Source organism: Leishmania mexicana, chromosome 26 (assembly GCF_000234665.1).
Source record: "Leishmania mexicana MHOM/GT/2001/U1103 complete genome, chromosome 26".
Taxonomy (NCBI): domain Eukaryota; phylum Euglenozoa; class Kinetoplastea; order Trypanosomatida; family Trypanosomatidae; genus Leishmania; species Leishmania mexicana.
The window spans coordinates 646,745-671,321 of NC_018330.1; the positions used below are offsets into that span (position 1 = coordinate 646,745).

The following is a 24,577-nucleotide window of genomic DNA, read 5'->3' on the forward strand; positions in this document are numbered from 1 at the left end:
TACACATGTGAGCACCCAGGACACCGCGCCTAGCGCGCGAGTTGCGCAGTGCAGGAGAGGCGTAAGTGTGTCGTGTGTCCCTCACTGTATGTCGTTGATGCTGGCACAACGAGGCACTGCTTTCCTTATCAGCCATTTTTTTTCCGTTGCGCCGTGCGGTCTCTCTCTGTGCGTGTGTGTCCACAGTCTCTCCTCCCTCGCCCCCCTCCCCCTTCCACACACACAGGCACACACACATATGTACGTGCAGGTGCATGTGTGTGCTTACATGCAGATGTGCTCTATCCTATTCCTCCTCCTCCCCTCGCTCTCACTCCACCTCCTCCGCCAATTCGCATGGCGTGCTCTTCGCGTTGTCCCCTTCCCTCTCTCGTTGCCTTGCAAGGAGACACCTGCGCGGTCATTACACGACGGCAAGCTGCGGTGGCGCCCACGGCACCTTTGGGCAGTGCATCGACGTGTGCTTCACTCTTACGCCGCCGCTCTCTCTCTCGTCTTCACCGCTCTCCTGCTTTGGGCCATTCCTCGCTATTCGTCGGAGGAGAGGGGGCGAGGTCTCGCCACTGAACCTTCCCTGTTGAACCCCGTGCCGCTTCTCTCACGCACCCCATAAGCACATATTTCCGCACACTTCCAGAATCATAGACGCCTGGCGGTGAGACAGCACGTTCAGTCGGACAGGTCTTTCCAGCTCTTCTCTTGCCCTTTGAGTCGCGCCACCGCACACCGGATGTTCCGCTGGACCGCCGGCACGAAGGCGCGGGCGGACCTCGCGTCGCGTCAGCACGGCTACCCTGGCGGCCCTGCGCGTCTTCTTCTTGCGCGTCGCCGTCCTCCTCTTCACCCTCACTCAAGCGACACCGTCACGGCGTCCGGCGCTGCAGCTGGCGCCGGCTCTACGGTTGCCACTGCTTCACAAAGCTCAGCGCATTCAGGTACTGAGCGGGCCCACAGTTCACCGGCAGTGTTACCATCGGCGCCACTGGCACGGGATGATGCGGCCGCTGGCACGGCCGTCGTGCGTGACGGTGCCGCCTTTGGCACAGTTGTAGAGGAGGCTGCTCAGACGGGCGTGTGCCCACCGTCGACGACGACAGACACCTCCTCTCCGCTGCTGGATGCCCCCGTGAGTGAGGTAGTGGCGGAGGGGGACGGCGAGTGCGGCAACACCCGCCAAAGTACGGCTGCAGACGTTGCTTCCAGCCCGTGTCCCGCGCCTTCCCTGTCACGTCTCTGCACCGCAGCGCCTCCTTCGCCGTCATCGCCGCTACCGTCACCCCCTCTTCACGTGGTGGCTAACCACGGCGGCAACCTATCAGAGCACCCGTCCAGCGCGTCATCGTCACATCGTTTCAAGGTGTTCCTGGCACGGCAGCAGCCACCACTCCCGCCGCCTCCCTTGCCGTCTTCCTCGCACTCATCCTCGACTGTCCATGCAGAAGCGCTTGTCGAGGCTCTAGAGGCAAAGGCGGCACGGCAAAGAAGGCGCGGGCACACACTAGGACGGTCCTCGCGGCATCAGCGAGAGTGGAGGCAGCGGCACAAGAGCCATCGGCTTGGTGAGAATCCGGATGATAGCTCACGTGGGACCGATGCAATGGCAGAGAGCAGCGAGGAGGAAGTGGCCGACACCTACGCGAAGGTGCAGCAGCAGCAGCGCCAGCGGCAGCGCACGGAGAAACAGGCAGAATGGGAGAGTTGGCCGAGCTCTAGCATCGATGACTCCTCGGATCCCTACGTGCATCGGCGGGACCGGGTAGCACAATGCGAGGAGCAGCAGCGGCGACCCCACTCTCGACCCCGCGTCGCCGAGCAGTCGGTGGACTGCATCGCGGTACAGCTGCCGCTGCAGCGGGCAAAGGAAGCGCCTGCGTCCGCGACAACGCACATCACAGTGATATCTCCATCTAATGCAGCTGCTCATCCGAGAGCTCCGTCGTCGTCGCTGGCGTGCTCGGAACGGCGAGAGGCGCTAAAGCGCTTCGCTCAAGAGGACGGCCATCCGCTACCCGGCGGTATGGTGATCGAGGTGGCTGCCGATACCTTCCACCGCGACAGCTGTAGCAACGCTTTTGCCACAGGCGCGAAAGTGAACTTCTCAAGCGGCGTCGTGGGGCGTCCTTTGCACCCCTTTGAAAGTTCTCCGGGGTGCCGCGATGGGGATGTGAGCACCTGCAACGTTGAGAAGGAGGGGATATTGCCGTGGCACGTGTCGCCTCTCACTTCGACGGTCGGGCTCCACACGAAGTGCCCTGAGCATGAGGTGACACCCATATTTGAGGACCAGCCACTGAGTTGGTACCCGCAACCACAGGCTCAAGCTACGCAACATGTGCTTGATGAGTATGCGAGCGCCGCTGGCGGGGTGGTCCGAGTCGAAGGAGACAATCATCTCAGATTCGGGGTGGCGTCGCTGCTTGGTCCTGACTGGAGTGTAGCAGAACCCGCATCCACGCTTGCAGCCACGCCAGTAGGGGCTGGCGAGACAGATCTCTGGGTGCCCGGCGCCGGGTCCCTTTCTTTCACTCCCTGGCGCCATCTTGGCTCTGATTGCGGTACGTGCGTTGGCGTGTATGGCCTGCCAGCTGATCGAGCGATGGCGCCTCGCAGAGGACTGGCCCTTGGCCTTGGCGACACTCCTTCACGTTTCTATGGCGGCACACCACAGGGGCCGAGCTGGTGGCTTTCGTCAGCCGAGCCCGACTGTCGCGATGCCGAAGACGGATCTGGTTGGCCGTACCGGACCGGCCGTTGTCCTACGTCGTTGACGCTATTGAGGGCCACTAGCGCTCTGCCCGGGTCTCGTGACATCAGCACAGCACCTCCGCCTCTTGCTGGTCTGTTCAGCTCACACGCAGTGCCTCGCAAGTCACCGACGACGCCCGCGTTTCCGTGGATGCCCGCTGGCGAGGGCGAGGGCGGGGCGGGAGTCAGTCGGAGGAGTGGAGACGGTGACGGCATCTTTTCTGAGAGAGCGCCGTCTTCGTGCCTGCCCCACTACTCCCTCGGACGTGCTATGGGAAGCTTTTGCGGCCATGATGACGGGGACGGTGGTGACAGTTCTTTGTACCCTGCACAGGCGCCGCCGCCGCGAAGCCACCACGGCAGTTATGCGCCACAGCCGCCGAGTCACTCCCCGCCATTTTTCGGCTTACCGACTTTTTCTAGTGTAGCGAGCGCCTCCAGCAACACCATCGCTGCTGCTGCTCCTGCGCCATACCGTGTGAGTCGAGCAGCGCGGCAACGCCGCCGTCAAAGTAACGGTGCGCGGCCACCGCGTGCGCTGAACGGCACGACAGAGCGCTGCCGCCGCTTCTGGGAGCGGTGCCGGCAGTCAAACGCGCCCAACTGAGGAGGCGGACAGCTCTGTTGGCCGGGGCGTCGGAGAAGGTAAAGCCAGTAGGGGAGAGGACGGGGGCAAAGAGGGAAGGGAGGGTTGAGTGACGCACCGGAAGTGATACCGAATGCGAGGAAGGGGTGGCTTGCGCGCACGGGAGGCGGCACGGCCTGGGCTGGTGGTGTTGGTCTGAGGAGGTTTGGGGATCCCCCACTCCTCTTCCCACGCGCATCCCTTGCCCGCGTCTCCCCCTCGTCTCGAGCGTCGCTTCCTTCTCTTCCTGGGCGCTATCTTTCCCACTCCAACGGTTTGCGTTGCGCTTCCCCCTCCCCTCCCCTATCTTTGCGTGTGCGCCACAGAGAGTGCCTCTTTCACGGCTTGCCGCCCTTCAGTCCTCCCCTCCCCTCCCAGCCGCTTGCAACCATCTCCGTCCTTGTAGGGTTTTCTTTGTATCGCTGCTACGTTCTCGTTCGCGGACGCTTCCATCTTTCCCAGTCCTGAGCTCGCGCTCCCTTTCTGGCCTGTGCTCCTCTCCCCAGCGGCTTTTTTTTCCACACAACGCGATGTCTCCTGCTGCGCTCGCGGGCGCCATCGCCTGCACTGGTGGGGCACTGAGAGGAGGAGGGGGAGGGAGCGCGGCAGCTTGGGACCGAAAGACACACAGAGCCGACGGCACAAGCATGGAACAAACACTCGAAGGGAGCAACGTGCAAGGTTGCTTGGCCGATCATCCTCCTTCGTTCGGTGTGAGACGTGCACCCATTGCCACACTCCCACGTATACACGCACACCAATGCGGATTCAAGCCCTTTTCTCTCATACCGGCGACGACATTTTTTTCCCCTCTCTCTGCTCCAATTCACGGAGGAGTGGGGGAGAGGGGTAGCGTCTCTGTTCCCTCACCGCGACGTGGTGTATGCGCGCCTCTCTCGCTGCTCTCCATCTTCCCTTTTCTCTCGTCCCTCCCCCGCTCGCTATCCCTACCGCCACGCCCACCCCCTTCACCTTTGTCTCGCTGCGGCCACCTTCTCGTCTTGGCCGCTCCTTGTGTGTGCTTTCCTTTTTCTCACTCCCCCCTCCCCCACGCGCGCACACGCACGCACGCAGCCGCCACCATGGATGCGTGGTTCCAGTATGCTCTCGGCGTTGGCGAGGTTATCTACGACATGAAGCTGCACGAGTACGAGGATGCGTGTGCGTCGTTGTTGCTGACGGCGGCCAAAGTTGCAGCCACGGCCGAGGCTGCCACAGACGATGTCAACAAGGCGAGGCGGTCCGGGAAAGGAGTTCATTGCGAACATAGTGGCCTTGATACCACCGTTGCCCCTGCCCCCGCGTGGGCTGCGCATCTGCAGCCGCCAGCCTTGACGAGCTCATCTGGTGGCAGTCCTCTCATCTCCATGTGTGAAACTGTTTCCGATGTGCCCATGACTTCATCAACGACCGCCGGCTCCGTTCCTTCCCGTGGTGCAGCCGCAACTCCTGGTAGCAGGCCAGTGGCCGATCCATGCACAGTATCGGGCGCGACGACTGCGCTGAACGAATCATGCCTCACCCACAACGGCAGTATTGATCATAGCAAAACGCCGACGTTGTCCTCGTCGGCCACGTACTTGCCCGCTACCTTCGGCGACTGTAACCGCCGCGCTCTTACCCTTACTGCTGGCGCTGCTGCATCCCCTACGGAGGCCTTTGGGGCGTTGGTGGAGGCGATGCAGCTGCGGAAGCCGATGCGCGCGGCGACGTTGAGCAGCCAGCATATCGATGCCATCCAGGCAGAGGCGGACTTTGTTTTTCAGGAGTTGGATGATGTTTTTACGCTTCAGCCAGGGGATGCCGCCGCCGCCGCCGCAGCTGCCTCAACCGCTGGTGTCGCGCCGCGACCCTCCCCGACGCTACCGAGCTCCACGGACACTCGCTGTGAGCCTGCTGAAGACGAGGAGGAGTGCGGCGTCGCAGCAGCGCAATCCAGGCCTCTTCCAGCGCCCCCACCCGCCTCCGTCGCCGATAGCAGCGATCGCCACCTCCTCTACGGCGAGCTGACGTCCGTCGGAGTACGGCAGCTGCAGGCGATCAGCATGGCGTCCAGCTGCGTGGTGCGCGAGGAGAACGGGCGCTCGAGCTCGCGGGATGACGGCGTTGGCGGAGCCGGCCTCCTCGCCAACCTCTCGACAACGATGGCCTGTTCGTGCGACAGCTCCTCAGAGCCGGCGTTCGGCTCCACGCCGCCGGTGAACCACACCGTGAGCGCCCCGTTGTCTTGCACTGGTGATCACTCCCATGGTCACGGGCACACCTCTCGAGGTGCTGTGGTTGTCGCGGTGGATGTGGGCAGCGGCAACGGGCGCCTGCTCTTCGAGTGGGACCGGCTAGCGGCAGCGGCGTGCCGTCGCCAGCATACCTCGTCACCGCCGCGACACGCGGACGAAGGCGCCACGCTCGTCGACGCAGCGCCGACGGCCGTTACGCTGCACTCTACCACGAGCGCTTCGGGGGGCACCACGGTGGCGACGACGCATGCAGCATCTATGCACTGCGGCAATCTGCTCGCAGCGGCCTACGCACCGCTAGGAATCGCGAGTCCCGCTGCGGTGTGGCGCGGGTGGCTCGGCGTCGGCATTGAGCTGGTGCCGTCTCGCATGCGCATCGCCCGAAAGGCGCTGGTGCCGCACTACCTAAACCTAAAGCAAGCCCTGGCGGCTCCTTCAGCCGGTGGTGGTGTGTCAGCCCCCGTCACCCACCTGGACCCGTGCCCTCTCGAGGCCACCGTGGCCGCCGACATGGCGGCGTCGTGCAGCCCCTCCGCCTCGCTGCAGTCGGGCGTTGCCACTCATTCCACCGCCGTCAGGTCGGTGGTAGGGTCGCCAGTGTCGACGGGGACCTCGGTCTCCATGACACCGGGGTGCCGGGTGCAGCAGCCGTCTGCGCGCGTGCTGCTCTACGAAGGTGATGCCCTGGCTCCTGGCGTGTTGTCGAACGCGACACTGTGTCGGTTTCCAAACCCCAACCACCACGGTGAGCCTCTGACGCTGGGCGAGTCCTACGCTGCGCACGACGACGGTGGCGACGTGCAGGGCTGGGGCGCAGACAGCAGCAGGTTCCGGTGCACGGCAACATCGACGGCGAGCGTGCCGACCACGGCAGCCGTGATGAACGAGACCGGCCTTCTCGAGAGCATTGGGAGTGACGCGCACGGACTCGGTGGCGCCCGGACGCCGGCCAATATGAGTTTGGCCTCCATCGCGACTGTTGGCAGTAGCTGCTCCGCTTGCCCTCGACTAGTGGGTCAAAGCTACTACCCCCTGTGCAGCATCGAGGGTGGCCCCTTGCTCACAGGAAGGGAGGAGCCTCACTTGGTGGTCTTCTGCTGCGGGCTTGGCTTTGACGAGGCGCAGGTGCGACGGCTGTGCCAGCGACTAGAGGACATGCTGTTGCGGCGCTCTGCCACCGCAGCGGAGACGGCACCGTCCCCCGTTGGGGGCGGCCCGATGACGTACCAACAGCTCAGCAAAGACGCCAACAGTTTTCCATCGCACTACGTTCGCCACCACCATAGCCGCATGCCCCACAGCGAGGACGCGGAGACCGAGACGTCGCCAGTCGACTGCGCTTCGCCATCCCTGACATACTCCGAGAAGAGCAAGGAGGAGAACATCAAGACCGGATTCGGGATTCAACCGATGGCACCGACCGCAGCGGTCCCCATTACTGGCATCGCGACGGGCATCGGCGCCGGCTTCGCCTCGCATCGGCACTGGGAGAGCGTTACCTGTGTGCTGCTGCTGCGCCCGATGGACGTTCTCCTACCGACCTTCCCGCTCTTTCGCTACGCCCGCCGCGTGTACGACACCGTCCGCCAGCCCATCTTGGCGGAAGACACAGCCCTGCTGCTCTCCACCGGACGCCGTTCTGACGGCAGCTCAGTGCCGTTCAGTGTGCGTGCCACTCCGGCGTTGGAGGGCTCTCCGGGGTTGTCCGCCGCAGGCTGCATTGTGGAAAGCGATGTGTGGGGGACTACGCTTGAGACGACCTGGATGAACGCGGCGCCGGCATGGGTAGTGCGCTTCCACTTCTAACACACCTGGTTATGCGTGCACGGGTGCGTGCTCTTCCTCTGCATTGTGTCGTAGCTACCGCGCACTTGCCATGCCTCCATCGCTTGGCGCCATCCGGCTCTTCCGTTGCTCCTTAGGATGCCGTCTTTGCCCTCGTGACAGGGAGGGGCGTACGCACATCTCGCAGTGCGTGGTATCACAGGGTTCAGGTGTCCCCCACCCTCTGTGTTGGGGGAGGCCAGGTAGCCCCCCTCCCCCCTCCCTCTATCCCTGCCCATGCTGAACCACTTCTGGTGGTGACAGGGCCAGGTGGCTACGACGTGTGAGGGGGGGGGAGGACAGAGAGATGCACCGCTACCGGTGTCGGCGGTGAGGTCGTTTGCCATGCGTGGGTGCTCCACCTGTTTCGCGTTTCGTTTTCTGTTGTTTTATGTTTTCTGCCGTTGTGTGTGTGTGCCGCTGGGTCATGATGATGTCGCGGCGATGGGACGCATCCACGCAGATTGCGCGCGTGTGGGCACCTTGTGCACCCCCTTCCCCTCCGCCTGCTTGGGCATGCGCAGAGACAAACTCCAAAAAAGGGCGGGGCGGTTAAATCGTTGTGTTTTGCGGGCTGAGAGGGTGGTGGTGATGCGGGGCGGACACTGTGCTCTTTAGGGACCGCATCACACTCACGTACGCATGCTCATACCGGCGGGTCGCGTGCATTGAGCGGCGAGAGCAAGAGGAGCACGGGGCAGCCCAGCTGTACGCCACTTGGTCTGTGCTCAGTGTTGTGCCTTTGGATCTATCTGGGCATCCTTTTGCCCTCCCGCACGGGCGGCACCTCATGTGTTCTCGAGTCTGCGTAAGCACACGTGCGTGTCAATTGGAGTGTTTCGCTCGCCTGTCTCTCTCTGTCGCTGCTTTTACTCACCGAAGCTGCGCACCTCGGTCTTTGTTCACGCACGCACGCACCCACTCGCCGCTCACCGGCCCTGTCGAAGGATCCCGAGAAACAGGAGGACGTGCACACATTTTTTTTCTTCCCTGTCCGCTGTCGAACAGACATTTTTCGCCGTTGCAGAGTATCGCCCCCCTCCCCCTCCCCGATTCCTGCGAGAATGGCTAAACCAACGTCGTCGTCCACCCTCCCTTCAACTGCCTTGCCGACTTCCTCGTCCCGCACGCCACAAATCATCGCCGCTGTGGTGACAGCGGCTGCGGCACTCGGCGCTGGCATACTTTTTGCGGTGGTGTCGAGCGGCAGTGCGGGTGGTGGCGGAGGCAGCCGGCGCGCCTTCCGGTCTGAGGGCGCCATCCAGGAGCCGCGGCAGGCTGTCGTCGAGGCGCTGGAGGCGATACGTGGTGGGCGGTGCAGGGCGTGCGGCGAGCTCGTGTCCTTCCTGCGTGGCCCTCCCCAATCTCCCGTGTCGCCAGCTGCTTTTCTTGGCGTTCTCGGGGCCGCGGCAGCCACCGCTACCGAAAGGCCACCTCCGTCGAATGCGCACTGCCTGCGAGTCCCAGCCTCCGTGTTACACTACATCCAGGAGAGCTACTTGCCCGCTACGCGGCGTCAGCTGGTCGAGGCGCAGCAGAAACAGCAGCCCTCCCCCGCCACGCCTGCTCTGCAAGTAGAATACAACCTGTTTGCGCAGATGGTCGCCGCGGACGTGACGCTGCGTGCGCTGAACGTGGAGCGGGCGACTCCATTCGACAAGGACGATCGCAGTCACACGAACCTCCTCCAGCAGCTCTGGATGGCGGCAGGGAAGCCGGCGACGACGTACAGCCCCGTTGGGCAGCACTGGGTCAGCATCGGCTTTCAGGGCGCAGACCCCGTGACAGACCTCCGCGGCGGTGGCGTACTGGCGCTCCGACAGCTCGTCCACTTTGCGCAAGCGCACAACACCGCTTTTCGCGAGATGCTTGCTTACAACGAGCGTGTGCAGCGGGACGGCAAGCACAGCTGGTACCTGCTTGCCGTCGTCAGCATCCAACTCACCACCCAACTCATGCTCGAGCAGGATCACCCCCTGCATGTGGCGCATTTGGAGATGGTCTACGATACGCTGCGCCTCGGAGCTGCCGGTGATGCGACGGCCAAGACTGTTAGCCGTCGTGCTGTGGCGGAGCAGAGGGGCGTAAGGCTCGGCAGCACACGTGCCGCGGATACGGCGGCGTTTTGGGACCTTTGCAAGAGTGCGTGCAGTGCCGAGGCGGGCATGTTCGCGCTGCACCACGCGCTGCTGCTTCACTTCAAGGAGTGCTGGACCCGGGACGAGCCGCACGTGATGGAGTACAACACGTACATGTCTGCCAAGGTGTTCAGCACCTTCTTCACCACGAAATGGGCAGACAAAACGCTACCGGCGCCGTAGACGGAAGTGAAAGACGAGAGACTCGGGTGGTGGTGTGTCTGCGCTTCATCTCACAAGGAGGCGTTGACAAGCACGAGGACAGCGCATGCGCCTATGTATGCGGCTTGTCCGCTGTTACTGCTGCGATGGCGCATGTGTACGTAGCGGTTTCGCGGGAGGTGTGCATGCCTGCGTGGCGTACGTGTGCTGTGCAGTATCATCAGAGTGTCTTCCTCTCGTACTCTGGTGAAGGGGAGGCACACCAGACGAACATGAGAACACGGGCACAAGCCTTCTACTCTGCGAGCAGAGGAGTGAGCGGCAGAGGCAGGAGCCGCACGCGCTGCGGATATGTGACGCCCACACACTGTGCGTGGGATGCGACGTAGATGTCGGTCGGCACAGGCGCGTGCGTGCCATTAGACTTGCGCCAAGTCGCACTTACCCCAACGCCCATAAACGTATCCGCAGACATCACGCGATTCCCTCTCCCACGCATCGTCCTTCTTGCCTTTCCTCAGAAACGGACCAGCTGTTGTTGAGCGATGAGTGGTTAGGCGGTGGGGGGGGGAGAGGGAGGGAGGGAGGGAGGGAGGAGGTGCAGCAGAGGCTAGTTACGCAGTTACTCTTCTCGCTTCTCTCTATCGTTGTGCATTCGTATTCGCATACTGGTGCGCATGCGGCTGTCCATTTCTTCTGACCCTCTATCCCTGCCTATCTCCGTGCCCGCCCCGCCATCACCCCTATCCATTCTTCTTCTTCCTCCCCTCTCTCTGTCTCTGTCTCTCCCCCCTCCTCCTCATCGCACACGCATACGCCCATGCGGGGGTGCGTACACCGCCTCATGTCAGGTGCTCCTGTTCTGTGTATCTCGTGTTCGCGTGCCCGGGCGTGTGCACCCCGTTTGTCTGTTGTACGTTGGGTCTCTCTCTGTCGATATATATATATATATATATATATATATATATATATATATATATCGACATTTCTTTGTGTCTGGCGTCTCTCCTCGTTTGTTATTCTCCTCTCCCTCTCTCGCACTGCTCATCGTACCACGTGCGCGCCCACACAGCCACAATACCCCGTCTGCCCAATCCGTCCACCTCGCAGCCCCGTCCTCACTGCGTGGTTGTGACTAGTCGTGCTCGTTTATGTGCGTGTGCGTGTGTGTATCGTCGCGCTCCTTCGCCGCTTCCTCCTCCTCTGCAGCGCTCCCCTCTTTCGAGCACTTCAGTGCTCACTTCGCCTGTCGCCATGTCGCACCTCAACCCTAACGCGACAGAGTGGAAACCAACAGGCAACAATGCGCACGGTATGACAGACCTGGCCCTGCCACCCACCACGGCGCAGCCTGAGGACCCTGCCGCAGCCTCCGCACCAGCGGGGAGTGCGGGAGAGCTGTCTCCCATCGCAACACCGCCGGCCGCGTCGGTTGCTACAGCCGGTGCCATTTCGAACACGCTGCCGTCTTACATCCCCAGCTACATGACCGGCGGCGACCCCGCCATTGCGGAGCAGCTCGCGAACATTGATTGGGATGCCGAGTTTAAGAAGCTGATGGAGCTGACTGGGCAGATGATTGATCGGCAGCTGAATGGACAGAATGGCGACGAGCGGCCAACAGCCAGTAGTGGTGGCGCAAGTGCTGGCCATGGCAGTGACGCCGCGAGGGCCCTCGGTGATGCTAGACTGGGTGGATCGAACTCCGTTGGCGCCTCGCCTGCTGTCGCCACCTCACCGGTGCCCCTGACATATGCAAACGCGGTGAAGAGCGCGACAGCGGCAGCGAGGAAGCCGGCGACACTCGGGGTTGCGAGCACGGGCACCGCTGCTGCTGCTGCTGCTGCTACTAACATGGCTGACATGGACGACGACAGCGTCAGTGTGACCGCAACGTCCAAGATGGGCACCGGCAAGCACCACTGGAAGAAGCTAACAAAGGCACAGCAGCGCCATGAGCAGTCGCAGCGCAACGCCTTTGAGGCCTTCGCGAATGCCCTGCTGCACAGCGTGTCTCCGTTCATGGCGCCGCTGCGGGCCAAGTGCAAGACATCGCTGCCGCATATTAAAGTGGACCAGCGCTTCGGCAAGAGCGGCCATCCCGAGACGGCCATCGCGCAGTTCCTCGTCGCTCCGCTGGTGACGAACTACCGCCCGCGTCACTTCCACGACGTCGCCCCAGGTGAGCTCATGGAGTTCCACTACGACTTTGCGCTGATACTGCAGGCGATCCCGTCTGCGCACGCGATTCACATTGGCTATGGCCCCACCTGGAAGCGCTACGCCGTGCCGTACTGCTACCTGGCCTGTCGCGAGTATCGCAAGGAGGTGCTCGCGCTGTGTCCAGAGGAGATACCGAACTCACGCTCGGAGGCCCTTTACGAGGACGATGTTGTGAAGGACATCACGGAGCTGCTGCTGAAGCGCGGCGAGGGGTTGGAGATGCTGGAGACGATGTCGATTGTGGAGGCGATGCGGCGGCGTGTGGATCTCTACCCACTCTACGACGCGTTTGCGACCGTCTTTCAGAGTTTGGAAAACTACCAAGTCGAAATCACCGACATACGATCGACGCCATCGCGCTTCCTTGTAAAGGCGTCGCGGCTGGCTGTGGAGGCGATGCCGCAGCCAATCGTGCTGGACGACGAGGTGTTGTGGGATGAGCTGCCGGAGGTATCGCGCGTGCTCGTGCAGGGTGGCGTGGCGGCAAGTGGTGGTGCCGGCAGCGAAGCAGATGGCGCCACAGCTCGGTTGGCGCCGCAGAAGAAAGCACTCAGCACACCTGCACCTGCGACTGGAGGTGCCTCTGATAAGAGAGGTACCGGCTTGGCAAGCGCGCCGGCAGCCAGCGGCACTGCCTCGTCGTGGCAGACGTTGGCGCCGATGATAGTGTGCGTGGCGTGCGTGTCGGCAACATTAGCGGTGGTCCTGCTGAAAAAGCGGCCGTGAATGGGTGAGAAACAACGAACTGCTCAGCGGCTTCAAACAACGCGCATGCAAAGGTGAAGGGAAGAGGGAGGACGTGCGCGAGGCCGTGCTTGTGCCGGGATTTGGCGAGGAGGCTGAGGAAGGGGAACGGGGCGGGTGAGAAGTGAACGGCGCTGCACTGATGACTATGCAGGGTGTCTCTCGCCTGTTTCTCTGCGTGCCTATCGCGCTCGCCCACGCTTCTTGGTCTCTCCACGCGCCTTCTCTCCTTCTTCAGCTACCTTCCCCTACAACCTCATCCCCCCCACTGCGCGAGGCTCTCGCCTCCCATTTGTTTTTTTAGCCTCCGTCTCTCTGAGTCCGTTGCTGCATCCCCCTGCAACGACGTCAGATCTTTTGTGGCCCGCGAAACGAAAACAGTAATTTGCTTGGGCGGTACGCACTGCCGCATCTCTGTCGGTCTTCCTCCTCCCCCCGCTGCTGCCCATGCGCGATGGATGCGCGTGCGGTGTGTGAGTGGGGGGCGTGGCGCGAGCGGTGCATTCTCTTCTTTCTCCGTGGTGCATAAAAGGATTGTTTATTTTTTTTTCCAACGACCACTCCCGCCTTCGCCCGATCACGTGGGACATCTCGCAGTGCGTGGTATCACTGGGACCAGGTGTCCCCCATCCTCTGTGTTGGGGGAGGCCAGGTAGCCCCCCTCCCCCCTCCCTCTATCCCTGCCCATGCTGAACCACTTCTGGTGGTGACAGGGCCAGGTGGCTACGACGTGTGAGGGGGGGGGGAGGACAGAGAGATGCACCGCTACCGGTGTCGGCGGTGAGGTTGTGGATGGCGCTGCGTTGGAGCCACCTGCGCAGCGAATGGCGTGCGTGTGACGTCTGAGTCAGAGGCCGTGCTCTCGGATGGCTGAGTCGGCGCATTGCTGCAACGCGTGCATCTACGGCTGCTCCGCACGGCGCGGCGGGTGCCTGTGGCAGGTCTGGAGGGGGTAGGGCGCCGTTTGGGCACATGCTGTATGGCTGAGAGTGGACACGTTGAAGAAGGAAAAGCACGGAGCACCGCACAACACCACCGCCGACACCGCCGACACCGCCGCTGCTTCTCCTCTTCTTCTTTCGGTGTCGTTGTCATCTTTATTTCCAGTCACATGTCTCAGTGCCGCTTTCCATCTCTCCGTCTTTGCGGAGGACGTCGCGCATTGCTGCCTCTCCGCAGCCGTGATGAGGTGGTCAGTGAGGCGGAGGTCGAAGGCGGCAACTGGAGAGGGAGCAGGAGCAGCACCGGTAACATCGGCAAGGTGGGGTTAGTCGACGAAGAGCGCGAGGCACAAGACGAATTGCTACAAGAAGGTCAAAAGGTGAAGCACGCGACGCGCGCGATGCGTGATGAGTCGGCAGCGAGCAACACCACGACGCACTTTGGGGATGACGAACCCCCCTGCTTCAAATTCTTCTGACTCAGGGAATGAGCAATGCCTGCATGAGTTCATGCGTGTGCGCTCATGCGTGCACATACGAGAGCCTCTGCAGCCTCTCCTATTTCTCGCGTCTCGCCCTCCTCCTCCTGCCTCTTTCCCTTTCGTGTCACCTCTGTCGATGGTGCTTGCTCATGCTGCTGCCCTTCACGTACATGGCGTTCACATCACCGCTTCGCACCCGCGAATCCCACCGACTGCATCCCCAATGCACCGGCTCCCCTCCCATGGATGTACACACGCGCACGGGTGTCTCTCACCGCTAACAACAACAAAAGGGTTTTGCAAAGAGGAATTTCGCCACCCACCCACACACACCCCCATCCACTTACACGCCCACCCATCCATACACACAAGTCCGACCATCCGAACCCCCCCTCCCTCCTGCATCTACTCTTCTCGCTGTGGCAAAGGCAGAGAGAGAGCAGCAGCAGCAGCAGGCGTTTGGTGCCAGCGTGCGTGCGTGCGTTGCGGCGACACGGATCTGTCGCTTATTAGCTTGAGCACTTTTTTTTTGGTTTTATAGAAAACTTACTCGTCAGCACTGCAGCCGTGCCCCTCCTCCAAATATTCTACGCACGTAGACGCACTCACACACTTGCACAAGAGTACGCCCGTGCACCGGCAAGCAGCATCCCCGGTATCCCTCCACCGCTTGTGCATGAATGTGTGTGTGTGTGTGGGGGAGGGGGGCACATCTCATCTCTGCCGCCTGTGCGGCCGCTACGACTCTTCCCGTCTTGCTTTCTTTTTGTCGTTGGTCTTCGCTTCTTTCATTGTGCGTGTGTGCGTCTCCCCCTCTCGTCGTAGGAGGGCGTGCCTCTCTTGAGTGCGGTGTGCGCGCGCGCGGTGTTGCCGCACGCTTCCGCTGCCTCTCACTTCTCCGTGCTTCTATCGAACCTGTGCATCGCGCGTGTCCGCGCACTTCGTAGGGAGACTCCGGCACTCACCTCGCCGCCTACTCTGCTCCAGACCGCACACGAGGCAGCAACCACCGCCCCACCCCCTTCCCTCGGCCCTTATCCGGTAGTCAACTTCCGTCTGTTTTTCTCCGTTACAGTTCAGAAGAGCGAGCGCGCAGGGCTGCTGGATGAGCTCCAGTTCCGCAGGACCGGCGAGGTTTCTGCTGAACAGTTTTACGGTGGCCGCGACACCACAGACGCTCTCGGTATCAAGTGCAGAGGATGAGGAGCGCTCAGGTGGCACGGCACTAACAGACGGGCAAGACACCGACGCACAGGCTCACGCTAAAATGACAACACCGACATTCCCAGGTACCACCAGCGCATCGGTGGAAGGGGAGGAGGAGGAGCCGCGTCCGAGCAGTGTAGCCCCGCAGCCGGCACCGGCCCCGCTTCCCTCGTGGCAGACCGCATCATCGGCTCGGGCTGCCTTGGTGGAGTGGCTCTCCTCCCCGATCGTTAATACAAGCCCTCACTCGAGGCGGTACTCCTTGTCCTCCCTGTATTCTCGGCAGCCGATGTGGAGAGCCCCAATGGAGAGCCGGACCGACAATATGCGTCGCACCGGCGACGACCTCCGTGGCATCCCGGCGACACCGTTTCGATGGCGCTCTTCGCTTCCCCACCCAGCAGGAACTTCTGCGCCGAAGCCTGCGCAACATGACTTCCGTCATGTTGCGACAACCACGGTCACACTGCATCCCGAGAAAAACAGCAGCCATGTCGGCGAGCAGCTCGGACGCTCCTCCACTGGGGCCTTTACACCCCACATCCGCTACCGGACCTCAAGCGGCGTGTCCCCTGGCTCTCGAGCCGCCTCCGGCGGGTCGTCTGCGTCGGACGCGAACGCGTCGGCTAAGTGCAACGGTGAGAGCCGCCATCGTCATGTGAGTCCCGCGGGTCTCGTACCTGCAGAGCCGGCGCCGCGCGCCTCTATCCCTTCGGCACACGCTGTCGCTCCGTTTCTACGGTCGTCGGCGCCTGCGTGGTCCTGCCTCCTGCACCCCCACGATAACGCCCAGGGCGCATCCTTCTTGTCGCCGCCGCCGCCGTTGCTGGCCACGACGCACCAAGGCGGCGCCGCTGTCTCTACTATGTCTTCTGGCGGTGGCACCGCAACCCGCTCCGCCCGTGCTGTGACCCTCTGCATCCCTGCGGAGACGAAGGCACAGGAGGATGGCAATGCGGCAAGGCGGACGCGAAGATGCGTGGGCTTGTCTGTGCGTAACACTCCATCTGCTGCCGTGGCTGCAACGCCCTTCATCAGCGATGTGTGGGCGCAGCAGGAGCGACGGAACCAAGCGCTGCGGCGCGGTGACCGCGAATCCGCTGAGGAGGCGGAGGCCACCGCCGACGTGACTTGCAGCAGCTCCCCCGCATCCGTCAACCACGCAGGAGCTGGGGAGAAGGATGGGATGGATAGCGTTACTGATCCCATGGCGGTTCGACACCCTACCCTGCGCTCCCTCACGGAGGAGTACAACCGCCTCTCCACGGAGGACACCGTCGGCTGGATTGGACTGCAGGTGCACCTACGCCGCCACACGCAGGCTAGCCAGATCTTTGCCCTGGACCTGACGTGCTGCCACATGCGTCGCGATCAATGGACGTGGTTTACCCAGGATATCCTGCCGCAGCTCCGCGCGCTAGAGGTGCTGCGCCTTGTTCAGATGGACTTGGAGGACGACGAGGTGGCGGAGCTGGTGCGTGGCAGCTGTGGGCTGTCCGCCGCAGCCGACGGCCGCCGCAGCGCGGGTCGAAGCTGTCAGCAAAGCTCTTTGTCTGCAGGTCGCCACAGAGTGGATAGCAGTGGAGGCGGCAGTGGCAGCGGTGACCCCACCCTGCAGTCCGCCCCACTCGCACACCTGCGTGTGCTGGACCTCAGCGGCAACGCCTTCACTCAACGCAGCTGCACGCATCTGGGCAAGATGATGCTGTGGATGGCGGGAACTCTGGAGGAGGTGCGCCTGCTGGGGAACCCGCTGAAGGACTACGGCATGCGGACGCTCTCTGTCTACGTGGCGAAGTTGAATCTGGAGGCACTCGAGCAGGACCCATCCCTGTTCCCTGCTGCACTGCGCAGTTACTGCGCGCAGGTGAGCCAGGCGTGTGGCCGCGGGCATGGGAGGCAGGGCCAGATGGCAGGCCCAGCGCCATCGTCTCCGCAGCCGGTCGCCGTTGCCGGCGTCGTGCACGCTGGGTACAGCGAGGACGAGAGCAGAGGCGATGCCCACCGTTTGGTCGCGGAGCTGCCTCTTGGACCTGTGCTGCTCGACCTGCGCGATTGCCGTGCCTCGGCACGCGGTCTGTCCGACATACTTGCCGCTGCCAGTCGTGCGCACCGTCTGCGCACCCTCGTGCTTTCGCACAACGTTGCTGGTGTGACATCGCTGCTGCCGCTGCCGGCAAGCGCGTACCACGAGGGCGTCAACCTTGCCAAAGAGGAAGCGATGGAGTCCGAGGAGAGGGAGGCGCGTGCGAGAAGCGGGGATGGCCGCGGCCCCCTACCCCGACTCCGACCATTACCGTGCCGGCTGAGGCTGGCCAAGACCCCGCTCGTCTACTCTGGCGCCCTCATGCGGCGCCAGCACACCGCCTTCAGCGACGTGTCTGGGTTCGCCACATCGTGTGCTCTCTCCACACTCGTCCTTTATGGTGTCCCGCTTAGCCAGACCTGCTCGCCTCTGGGATTCCGCGAGTTGCTGCTCAATATCTTCTTCAGCTGTCCGCTGCTCGACCTGGTCGACCTCTCCGATACGTTCGAGTGGTCTTTGGTGCCACCAGAGGCACAGAGGGCGCTCTTGGCCGCGGCGAATTGCAGGGACGCGGTCGAGCAGCGTTTGCGCAGCCCTGGATCCCAGCGAGGACTTCACGTGCGCCGCGAGAATCAAGGTGAAGTCGAGTTCAGGCTTGACAGCACCACCGTGAGTAATCAGACACGGCTTGGCGACATCTTTGGCGAGCTGATGGCGCACGTGGCTTTCAACGCGGTGGTGCGGCGCCGTCTCCCACCGGCCGCTTTTCTGCACGTACGTGAGTTGCACTTGAGCAACACCGGTCTGACGGACGCTGGCGCGCGTGGTCTATGCGTGAGCGTGCGACGTGGACGGACGCAGACGGGCATGTTGGCATCTTTGGCGGTGCTGAACCTCTCTGACAACTTGCTCACCGTGCGCGGATGCGTGCGGGTAATCGAAACCTTTCTCTTGGACAGCGACGCTGAGGCTGATGGAGATGCGGCACGGAGCTGCCCAGCGTCGTCTGCCACCACGTCCACTGCCGGTAGGCTTGCTGTAATCGCCCACTTAACCGCCTTGGCGCTGCAGCGCAACTCTGGCTTTGTAAGCACCAGAAGTGATGGCACTGTCGACGGCGTCAATGGACTCCGTGACGATGGCACGGGGCATCTGCAGCAGGTGTGCATGGCGGCAGAGACGGCGGTGCTGCGGCGCGCCAGATTGCGATCCGCCGTGTGCTCCAATCAGGCTCAGAGGAGCAGCACCAGCAGCGGTGCGGCGAATGCGAACGCTGCGACTCAGGAAGAGCGGGCGCCACCTTTGACAGTGTACTTCAGCGCGCCTCCCTCGGTGGAAGCGACGCCGTCCATCAGCAGCAGCGGCGTCGGCGGCCAGCGTCGACCATCGGCTTCCGTACCGTCAAAGGCGAGCGTGGACGTTTTTTATGCTGGCTGCGATGATGACGACGACGTGTACTGCACGTGCCCGTGCAGTCGCTTCTATGTGCCCAAGCCTGCATCGGCCCAGGCTGTGGAGAGGGAAGATACCAACACCAATGGCCCGCCCTACTTCGCGCAGCAGAAGCCGTGTTCATCAACCGAAGTTTCACGTGCTCTGGTCGACACGGCGACCGCATGCAAAGATCAAACAGCCTCAGGGTTGGCAGTGCCGGAGGTGACCCGCGGCCGCTGCGGCGCTCTCGGCACTGATGCTGCTCCTGCTGCTGGCGAGAAGCAGCAACACCACGCACAGGTCGGTCCTCAGCGCAACCTTTTCGCCGCACTGGGTGCGCCGCGCGCTGCCGCCGCTGCCGCCCCCGCGGCAGGTGGCGAGAGCCCCAACGGACTGGTCAACACGACGCCGCTTCACCATCTGCGAAATTTTACAAACGACATAGAGGCTGCTGCCGCTGTCTCCGCCGCTTCAGTCTCTTCCTCGTTCTCTCCTTTTGTACCACCGCCGCCGTCCGACTCTACATCTGAGGTGGCGGCAGCGCAGCGCATCTCAGACTTGGCTGCCGCTGGCGTCGGTCCCTGCTTCGTGCCGCCGCAGCATCAACAGCAGACGGCCTTGCCGTCAGGTCGCGAAAGCGGGCTCGCGGTGCCCGGTGGGTCGTCTTTTGGTGCGCTCTTTATGAGCAAGGCAGAGGCAACCCCACCTGTGACCTTGGGGGCGCCGGCTGGCGTTGTCCTCGCCGACGCAGCGGCTGTGGTGCCTGTGGTCGCGGACGTCGACGTGGGCGCGGGCGTGAGCGACACCCTTGTGTCAACCACCGCCAATGCAAGGCGCTTGGGTGGCCGACGTGCGAGACTGCGGCGTACTCGCGCCTTTGTGCTCTCCTATGACCACCCAGCGGGACATCTGCTCTGTCGTGCTCTGGGTGTTCTGCTGCGACCAGCGCCAGACCCTCTCGGCGAGGGAGCCCGTACTGCACTCGAGGAGGACCTGCTAGCGGCACTGAAGCGCAGATGGGCAGCCTCTAAAACGCGCTCGACCTCTGAGCAGGGGGACGACGAGGGTTGTGGTGACGGCGGTGGTGCAGGCACGGCCGCGAGCGCCACCACCGCGGCGGAGTCGGTTCGCTACCTTCCTCCTGGGCTGCCCTCGGCGACCGTGGCGGATGGCGGCGACTCGAGCCAGCGGGGGGCAGATGCGCACTGGATGCGCTTCGAGGTGACGACAAGCGAGCGGAAAGGGGACATGGCGCAGCTGCTACATGAGGTCCTGAACGTGCCGCTGTCTGAGCAGCGTGCGGTCTTTCAGCGACTCCTGCAGTTCCTTAGTCAGCACGTCACGTGTGGTGAGGAGCCGCATGACGAGCCGAGAGCGGAGGACTTATGGGATCCGGTGCGTGCGATCGAGCAAGCTGCGCGGTCATCCGCGGCGGTGCGGGCAAGGCTCGAGATCGCCTACGGCGGAGTTGCTGAGGCTGCAGTGCACGCGTGTCATCGGTACTACGGCGCTGCCGATGCGACACTCGTCCCAATCAGTGATGCCGGTGGTGGTGCTGCAGCGGCAACGGCTGGTTCACTGGAGGGGACCGACGGCACAGAGGGTATCGTGCGCCTCCACCGCCTCTACTTTCCCTTGTGGAGAGAACTGGGAATGCCAGTCGGCGACACAGCGCCGGATGCACTGCCGCATGCGCCTGCCTCTGTGTGCATCAAGGAAATAGGAGCGGAGACGCTGACCGGCAGCGATCGACGGCCTGACGTGCTTGACAGGGCAGCTGATGGCGGCGGCCTTTACACCTCTTTCTCCACCCCGCACAACATCCCTTCATGTCGATCTTCGGAGGCCGCCGTCGCACTGTTACCGCAGCCGTCCGCCGCGACGCATCAGCCGCGACCTCATGTCATCAACTTTTACGACGGAGTGGGTGGGGAGTCGAAGCTAAGTCAGCGGCAGAGCTTACCAGCAACCCTGCGACAAGGGCAATGCGCCTGCGCCTTTGCACCTGCCGCCGCTGCTGGCGGCGATCAAGGCAGCGCGAAGTGGACGACGAGGGGGCGCGAGGGAGCAGAGAGGGAGGAGGGCGATGAGGGGACGTCGGTAGACTCGACGAGTGTGACCACGCCTGAGAAGCAGCTCAACCACGCCCACTGCATCGAACTCGGTAGCGCCGCTGCGGCGCTCTCGCCATCGCCATTGGCGCTGGTCAATTCGAATGCAGAGGCGCCGCAGCGAGACTCCCCGTCGGTGGAAGTGGTGCTCGCTGACAAGCTCACGAGGCCGTCGCCGCCAGCGAAGACGCGCGATGCGGCCGGTGCTGTCGTGGCACCGCCACTCACTCCGCAGCATCACGTCTCCTGTGCGTCTCTTGGGGCTGCAGTGGAAGAGGAGAAGGAGCAGCAGCACGTGGACGACTTCAATGCTGAAAGGAATGCGCTCCGTGCCGTGACCTCTCGACTGCTCATTGACAAGTGCAGCGACGAGGAGCGAAGCGGCAGTAGCGGCAGAACTGGAAGCCCAGCGAGGAGTGGCGGCACCCTGTTGTCACAGCCACAGCAGGAACAGTCTGAGGGGTGCCAGCGAACTCAGCCCCAGCCGGTTCACGCTGGCGCTACGGGTGTGCAAGTAGAGGAAGTGGAGGGCGAGGAGGACATCGCCGCTGTGTCTCCGATCCGAGTGCAGCGCCGTTCCAGCCAGCTAATCGGCCGAGTCAAGACCTTCACGCTCTCCTACACGCACCAGGAGGGGACGGCGGTGTGCCGCGCGTGGCGGCTGCTCCACACCACTACGCACGTGTGCCGAAGCGGCAGCGCCAACTCTAACAACGGCTCGAGTGTCGCACCCGCAGACGCCGTGGCACCAATCGCGCCGTCTTCCTCGCTGTCTCTTGCAACCCTGGCGAAGGAGGCTCAAAGGTGTCTGTGTGACGACTTCCTAGCATTCCTGCAGCCACCCGACGAGGACGCTGAGCATGCCGTGCTGTCTGTGTCGCTGCACTGTGAGAGCGGCGTGGCAACAGCAATGCTTCAGGTGCAGGTGCAGACGAACGAGCGCCGCGCCGTTCTGGCGGACCGGCTGCAGCACAGCAACCATGGCGTCCGTCGCGGTGTTGGACGCGGCAGCCGCAGCGGCTTGGTGCCGCTCAGTGTGCAGGAGGTGGACCGGTTCTACTTTCCACGTTTGACACGTCTGCTTCGCCAGTACAAGACCGTCGCCGACACGGCGGCGCAAGTGCAGGCCTTCTTGAAGCCGCGAGCGGCAGTGCAGACTCGTCTTCTGCAGAGCTACGGAAACGTCGCGGCGCTTGTGCACTACTATCATGGTAGCCAGGCTGCGCTGGAACACGAGCTGGGGATCTCGTCTTGGCAGGTGCTCATGGACCCGGCGCCACCGAGCACTGCCAGAGCGGAACAGCTGACGGAGGAGGTCACGTCCCCAACGGTGGCGGTGGACCGGGTGCTGGGACACGAGAGGGCCGCGGTGGAGGGCAACCAAGGCGGCAGCGCGCCACCAGAAGGCAGCGCCTCGAGAGGCAGAGGCGACACCGGTGGGGACGCGCCGGGCATCTCCTTCCCTCAAGGAGCAGACGTGACGACCAGCTCACCACCGCAGCCGTCTCGCCCCACCTCAGCCGATGGCAGTGTTACGGTTGCCACTAACCTGCAGGGCCGTCCGCCGCCCCATCCACGCCGTCTGCCTACGCCGCCGCACGCCATCACGCACACCAGCAGCATCTCGTTCGATGAGGTAACAGAGGAGCCCACGAGCGAGGCAGGCCCCGTTGTGGTGCTGCGGGGCATGTCGTCGACCCCAGCCCCGCGCTCGCCTTCCAGCCCGCAGTCTCTCAACCCGCAGTACTTCCCTGCCGTGTACCGGCAAGCGGTCTCCACGACGCTGCCGTCGCGCACCGTCGTCGAGGACGTGCCGGGAGGAAGCGCTCTGAACGCGCCAGGTGACCGGCCGGACGGGGGCTCCGACACTGGATTGGTGTCGCCCCTGACGGCTGTGTCCAGCGGAGTCGGGTCACCAACCTCGAAGCACCTGGGCTTGTGTCTCGAGCAGCCGGCGGCGACAGGGACGGTCGCTGCATCGGAGAATTCGCTCTCTCCTATGCCCGTGCCAAACCTTGTGCGGCAGCCCACTGAAGGCATGGATTCGGCGGCGGCACCGGCCGCAAAGAAGGGAGACGGCAGCACGCAGTACAGACGCAGCGACGCCAGCGGTAATCCGAACACCGCAGCCGCATCCGCATCGTCGTCCTCACCATCCGTAATGCCGACGTCTGAGACGAGGCCCGTTGGCGGCAGTAACGCGGCTGTTTCGCCGGTGCCACTGCCTCGGCTGCCGGTAGAGAACGCCTCTTCGCGGTCACTGGAACCGACCCCACGTCACCCTGGTGCGGCGGCTGGCGCGGGCAGCTCTAGCTCCGTCGTCGGGTTGGACCGATGCAAGTCAGAGTATGATCGCGTGCTGGAGGGCAAGTACAAGCGTCTAATGAGGGTCGCCTACGACGGGGTGGCCCGTGGCAGTGTCCCGCTAGACCCTCAGCATCAGCAGAAGACCGTCATTGGCCGTGGCAAGTGGGGCACGCAGAAGGTGGAGCTGTCGTTGGAGTGGGAGATCTTGTTTGTGCTGACGTTTGAGAAGAGTCGCAAGCTTGGCCGCAGCTCACGGCGAGCGCAGATGTTGGTGCACCCGGTGGGCTGCGGCTTCGAGTGCGCGGCGGGCGATGATCTCGTTCACACGGCCTCCAGCGGCATCTACGGCGGTGATACCTCCTCCCTGCACTCGTCCGCCATCAACGGCGAGTCGGGCGACGGCGGACATCACCCGGCAGCGACGGCAATGTCGAAGATACTGCGTAAGAGGGAGTCGTCCAAGCCGGCTGCGTCGCATCTCGTCATCACGATCCAGCGACCGTTCACCCCGGACGAGGTCGGCTCCTCTTCGCATGACATGGAGGAGACGCTGATGGCTGGTGCGCTGCTCACCGTCTCGTCGTCCTCGAAGGCGGCGTGGCTGCTCGTTGGTGGGAACGACGAGGCCAGCACCACATCTCGAGCGAGCGCCGGCGTCAGCCAGGTGGCACACGAGTACGTGTTTCAGCTCTGCCAATCCTCTCTCACGCTGGACATTGAAATGAAGAGTTCCAAGCACGTGCAGGAGGCGCTCCGCTTGTTGAAGAACAGCATCCGACGTGCTACGCAAGCCGTGAAGAAGTCGATGCTGAACGTGCACATACCACCACCGTCGCGTTAGACGCGTGATGCTGCATGGCTTCTGCTCTCGGGGGTGGTGGTGGTGGTGGTGGGGAGACGCTATCGTGACGTTCAGGGTTGCTTCTCAGCATGAGCGGGTGCGCGCAGGGCAGCAAAGGCTTCAGCACGAGGTGCGCTGCTGTGATTCCGTTGATTCGGGTGTTTACTCTTTCGGGCTTGGGTGGCGAGGACGGTGCTTGTTTGCTGTTGTGCTCGTGTGTGTGTGTGTGCGTGCTCTCTCTTTCCCTTTCCTCCTCCTGTGTGCTGGACGCGGACGGTATCTCGTGGTCGCTGGCATCTCCTCCTGCCGCCCCCGTCCGAATTCCCTGGATGTGCGTGCTCGCCGCTGTCGTCGCGCAGGCTTTTCTGGTGGGGTTCGTTTTGCTTCTTTTTTTTTGTCTTTTCGCGTGTTGCGTGCTTTTTGCCTTTCCTTTTTTTTTTGCCATCGACTGTGTGCGCGTCTGGTGTGGCGCGCCCCGGAGCATCGACGTGGAGGCGAGGCGGAGAGTGCGCGAAGCAGAGAAGGCGGATG

General features: G+C 63.2%; 5 protein-coding genes across 5 annotated transcripts; all 5 read left to right on the plus strand.

Moving 5' to 3' along the window:
• Window positions 1–730: 730 nt before the first annotated feature.
• On the plus strand, window positions 731–3,352 carry LMXM_26_1830 (conserved hypothetical protein; the record flags this gene model as incomplete). Its single annotated transcript, XM_003876436.1, has 1 exon — window positions 731–3,352. One exon carries the CDS (start codon window positions 731–733, stop codon window positions 3,350–3,352), a length of 2,622 nt encoding a protein of 873 aa, XP_003876485.1.
• A 1,100-nt stretch (window positions 3,353–4,452) lies between these two features.
• LMXM_26_1840 (conserved hypothetical protein) lies at window positions 4,453–7,413 on the plus strand (the record flags this gene model as incomplete). The annotated part of the gene is made up of 1 exon (XM_003876437.1): window positions 4,453–7,413. One exon carries the CDS (start codon window positions 4,453–4,455, stop codon window positions 7,411–7,413), a length of 2,961 nt encoding a protein of 986 aa, XP_003876486.1.
• Window positions 7,414–8,495: 1,082 nt separating this feature from the next.
• Window positions 8,496–9,752, plus strand: LMXM_26_1850 (conserved hypothetical protein; the record flags this gene model as incomplete). Its single annotated transcript, XM_003876438.1, has 1 exon — window positions 8,496–9,752. One exon carries the CDS (start codon window positions 8,496–8,498, stop codon window positions 9,750–9,752), a length of 1,257 nt encoding a protein of 418 aa, XP_003876487.1.
• Window positions 9,753–11,045: 1,293 nt separating this feature from the next.
• LMXM_26_1860 (conserved hypothetical protein) lies at window positions 11,046–12,680 on the plus strand (the record flags this gene model as incomplete). Its single annotated transcript, XM_003876439.1, has 1 exon — window positions 11,046–12,680. One exon carries the CDS (start codon window positions 11,046–11,048, stop codon window positions 12,678–12,680), a length of 1,635 nt encoding a protein of 544 aa, XP_003876488.1.
• Window positions 12,681–16,192: 3,512 nt separating this feature from the next.
• LMXM_26_1870 (conserved hypothetical protein) lies at window positions 16,193–24,046 on the plus strand (the record flags this gene model as incomplete). The annotated part of the gene is made up of 1 exon (XM_003876440.1): window positions 16,193–24,046. The coding sequence occupies one exon, from the start codon at window positions 16,193–16,195 to the stop codon at window positions 24,044–24,046; it is 7,854 nt and encodes a 2,617-aa protein (XP_003876489.1).
• Window positions 24,047–24,577: the final 531 nt, after the last annotated feature.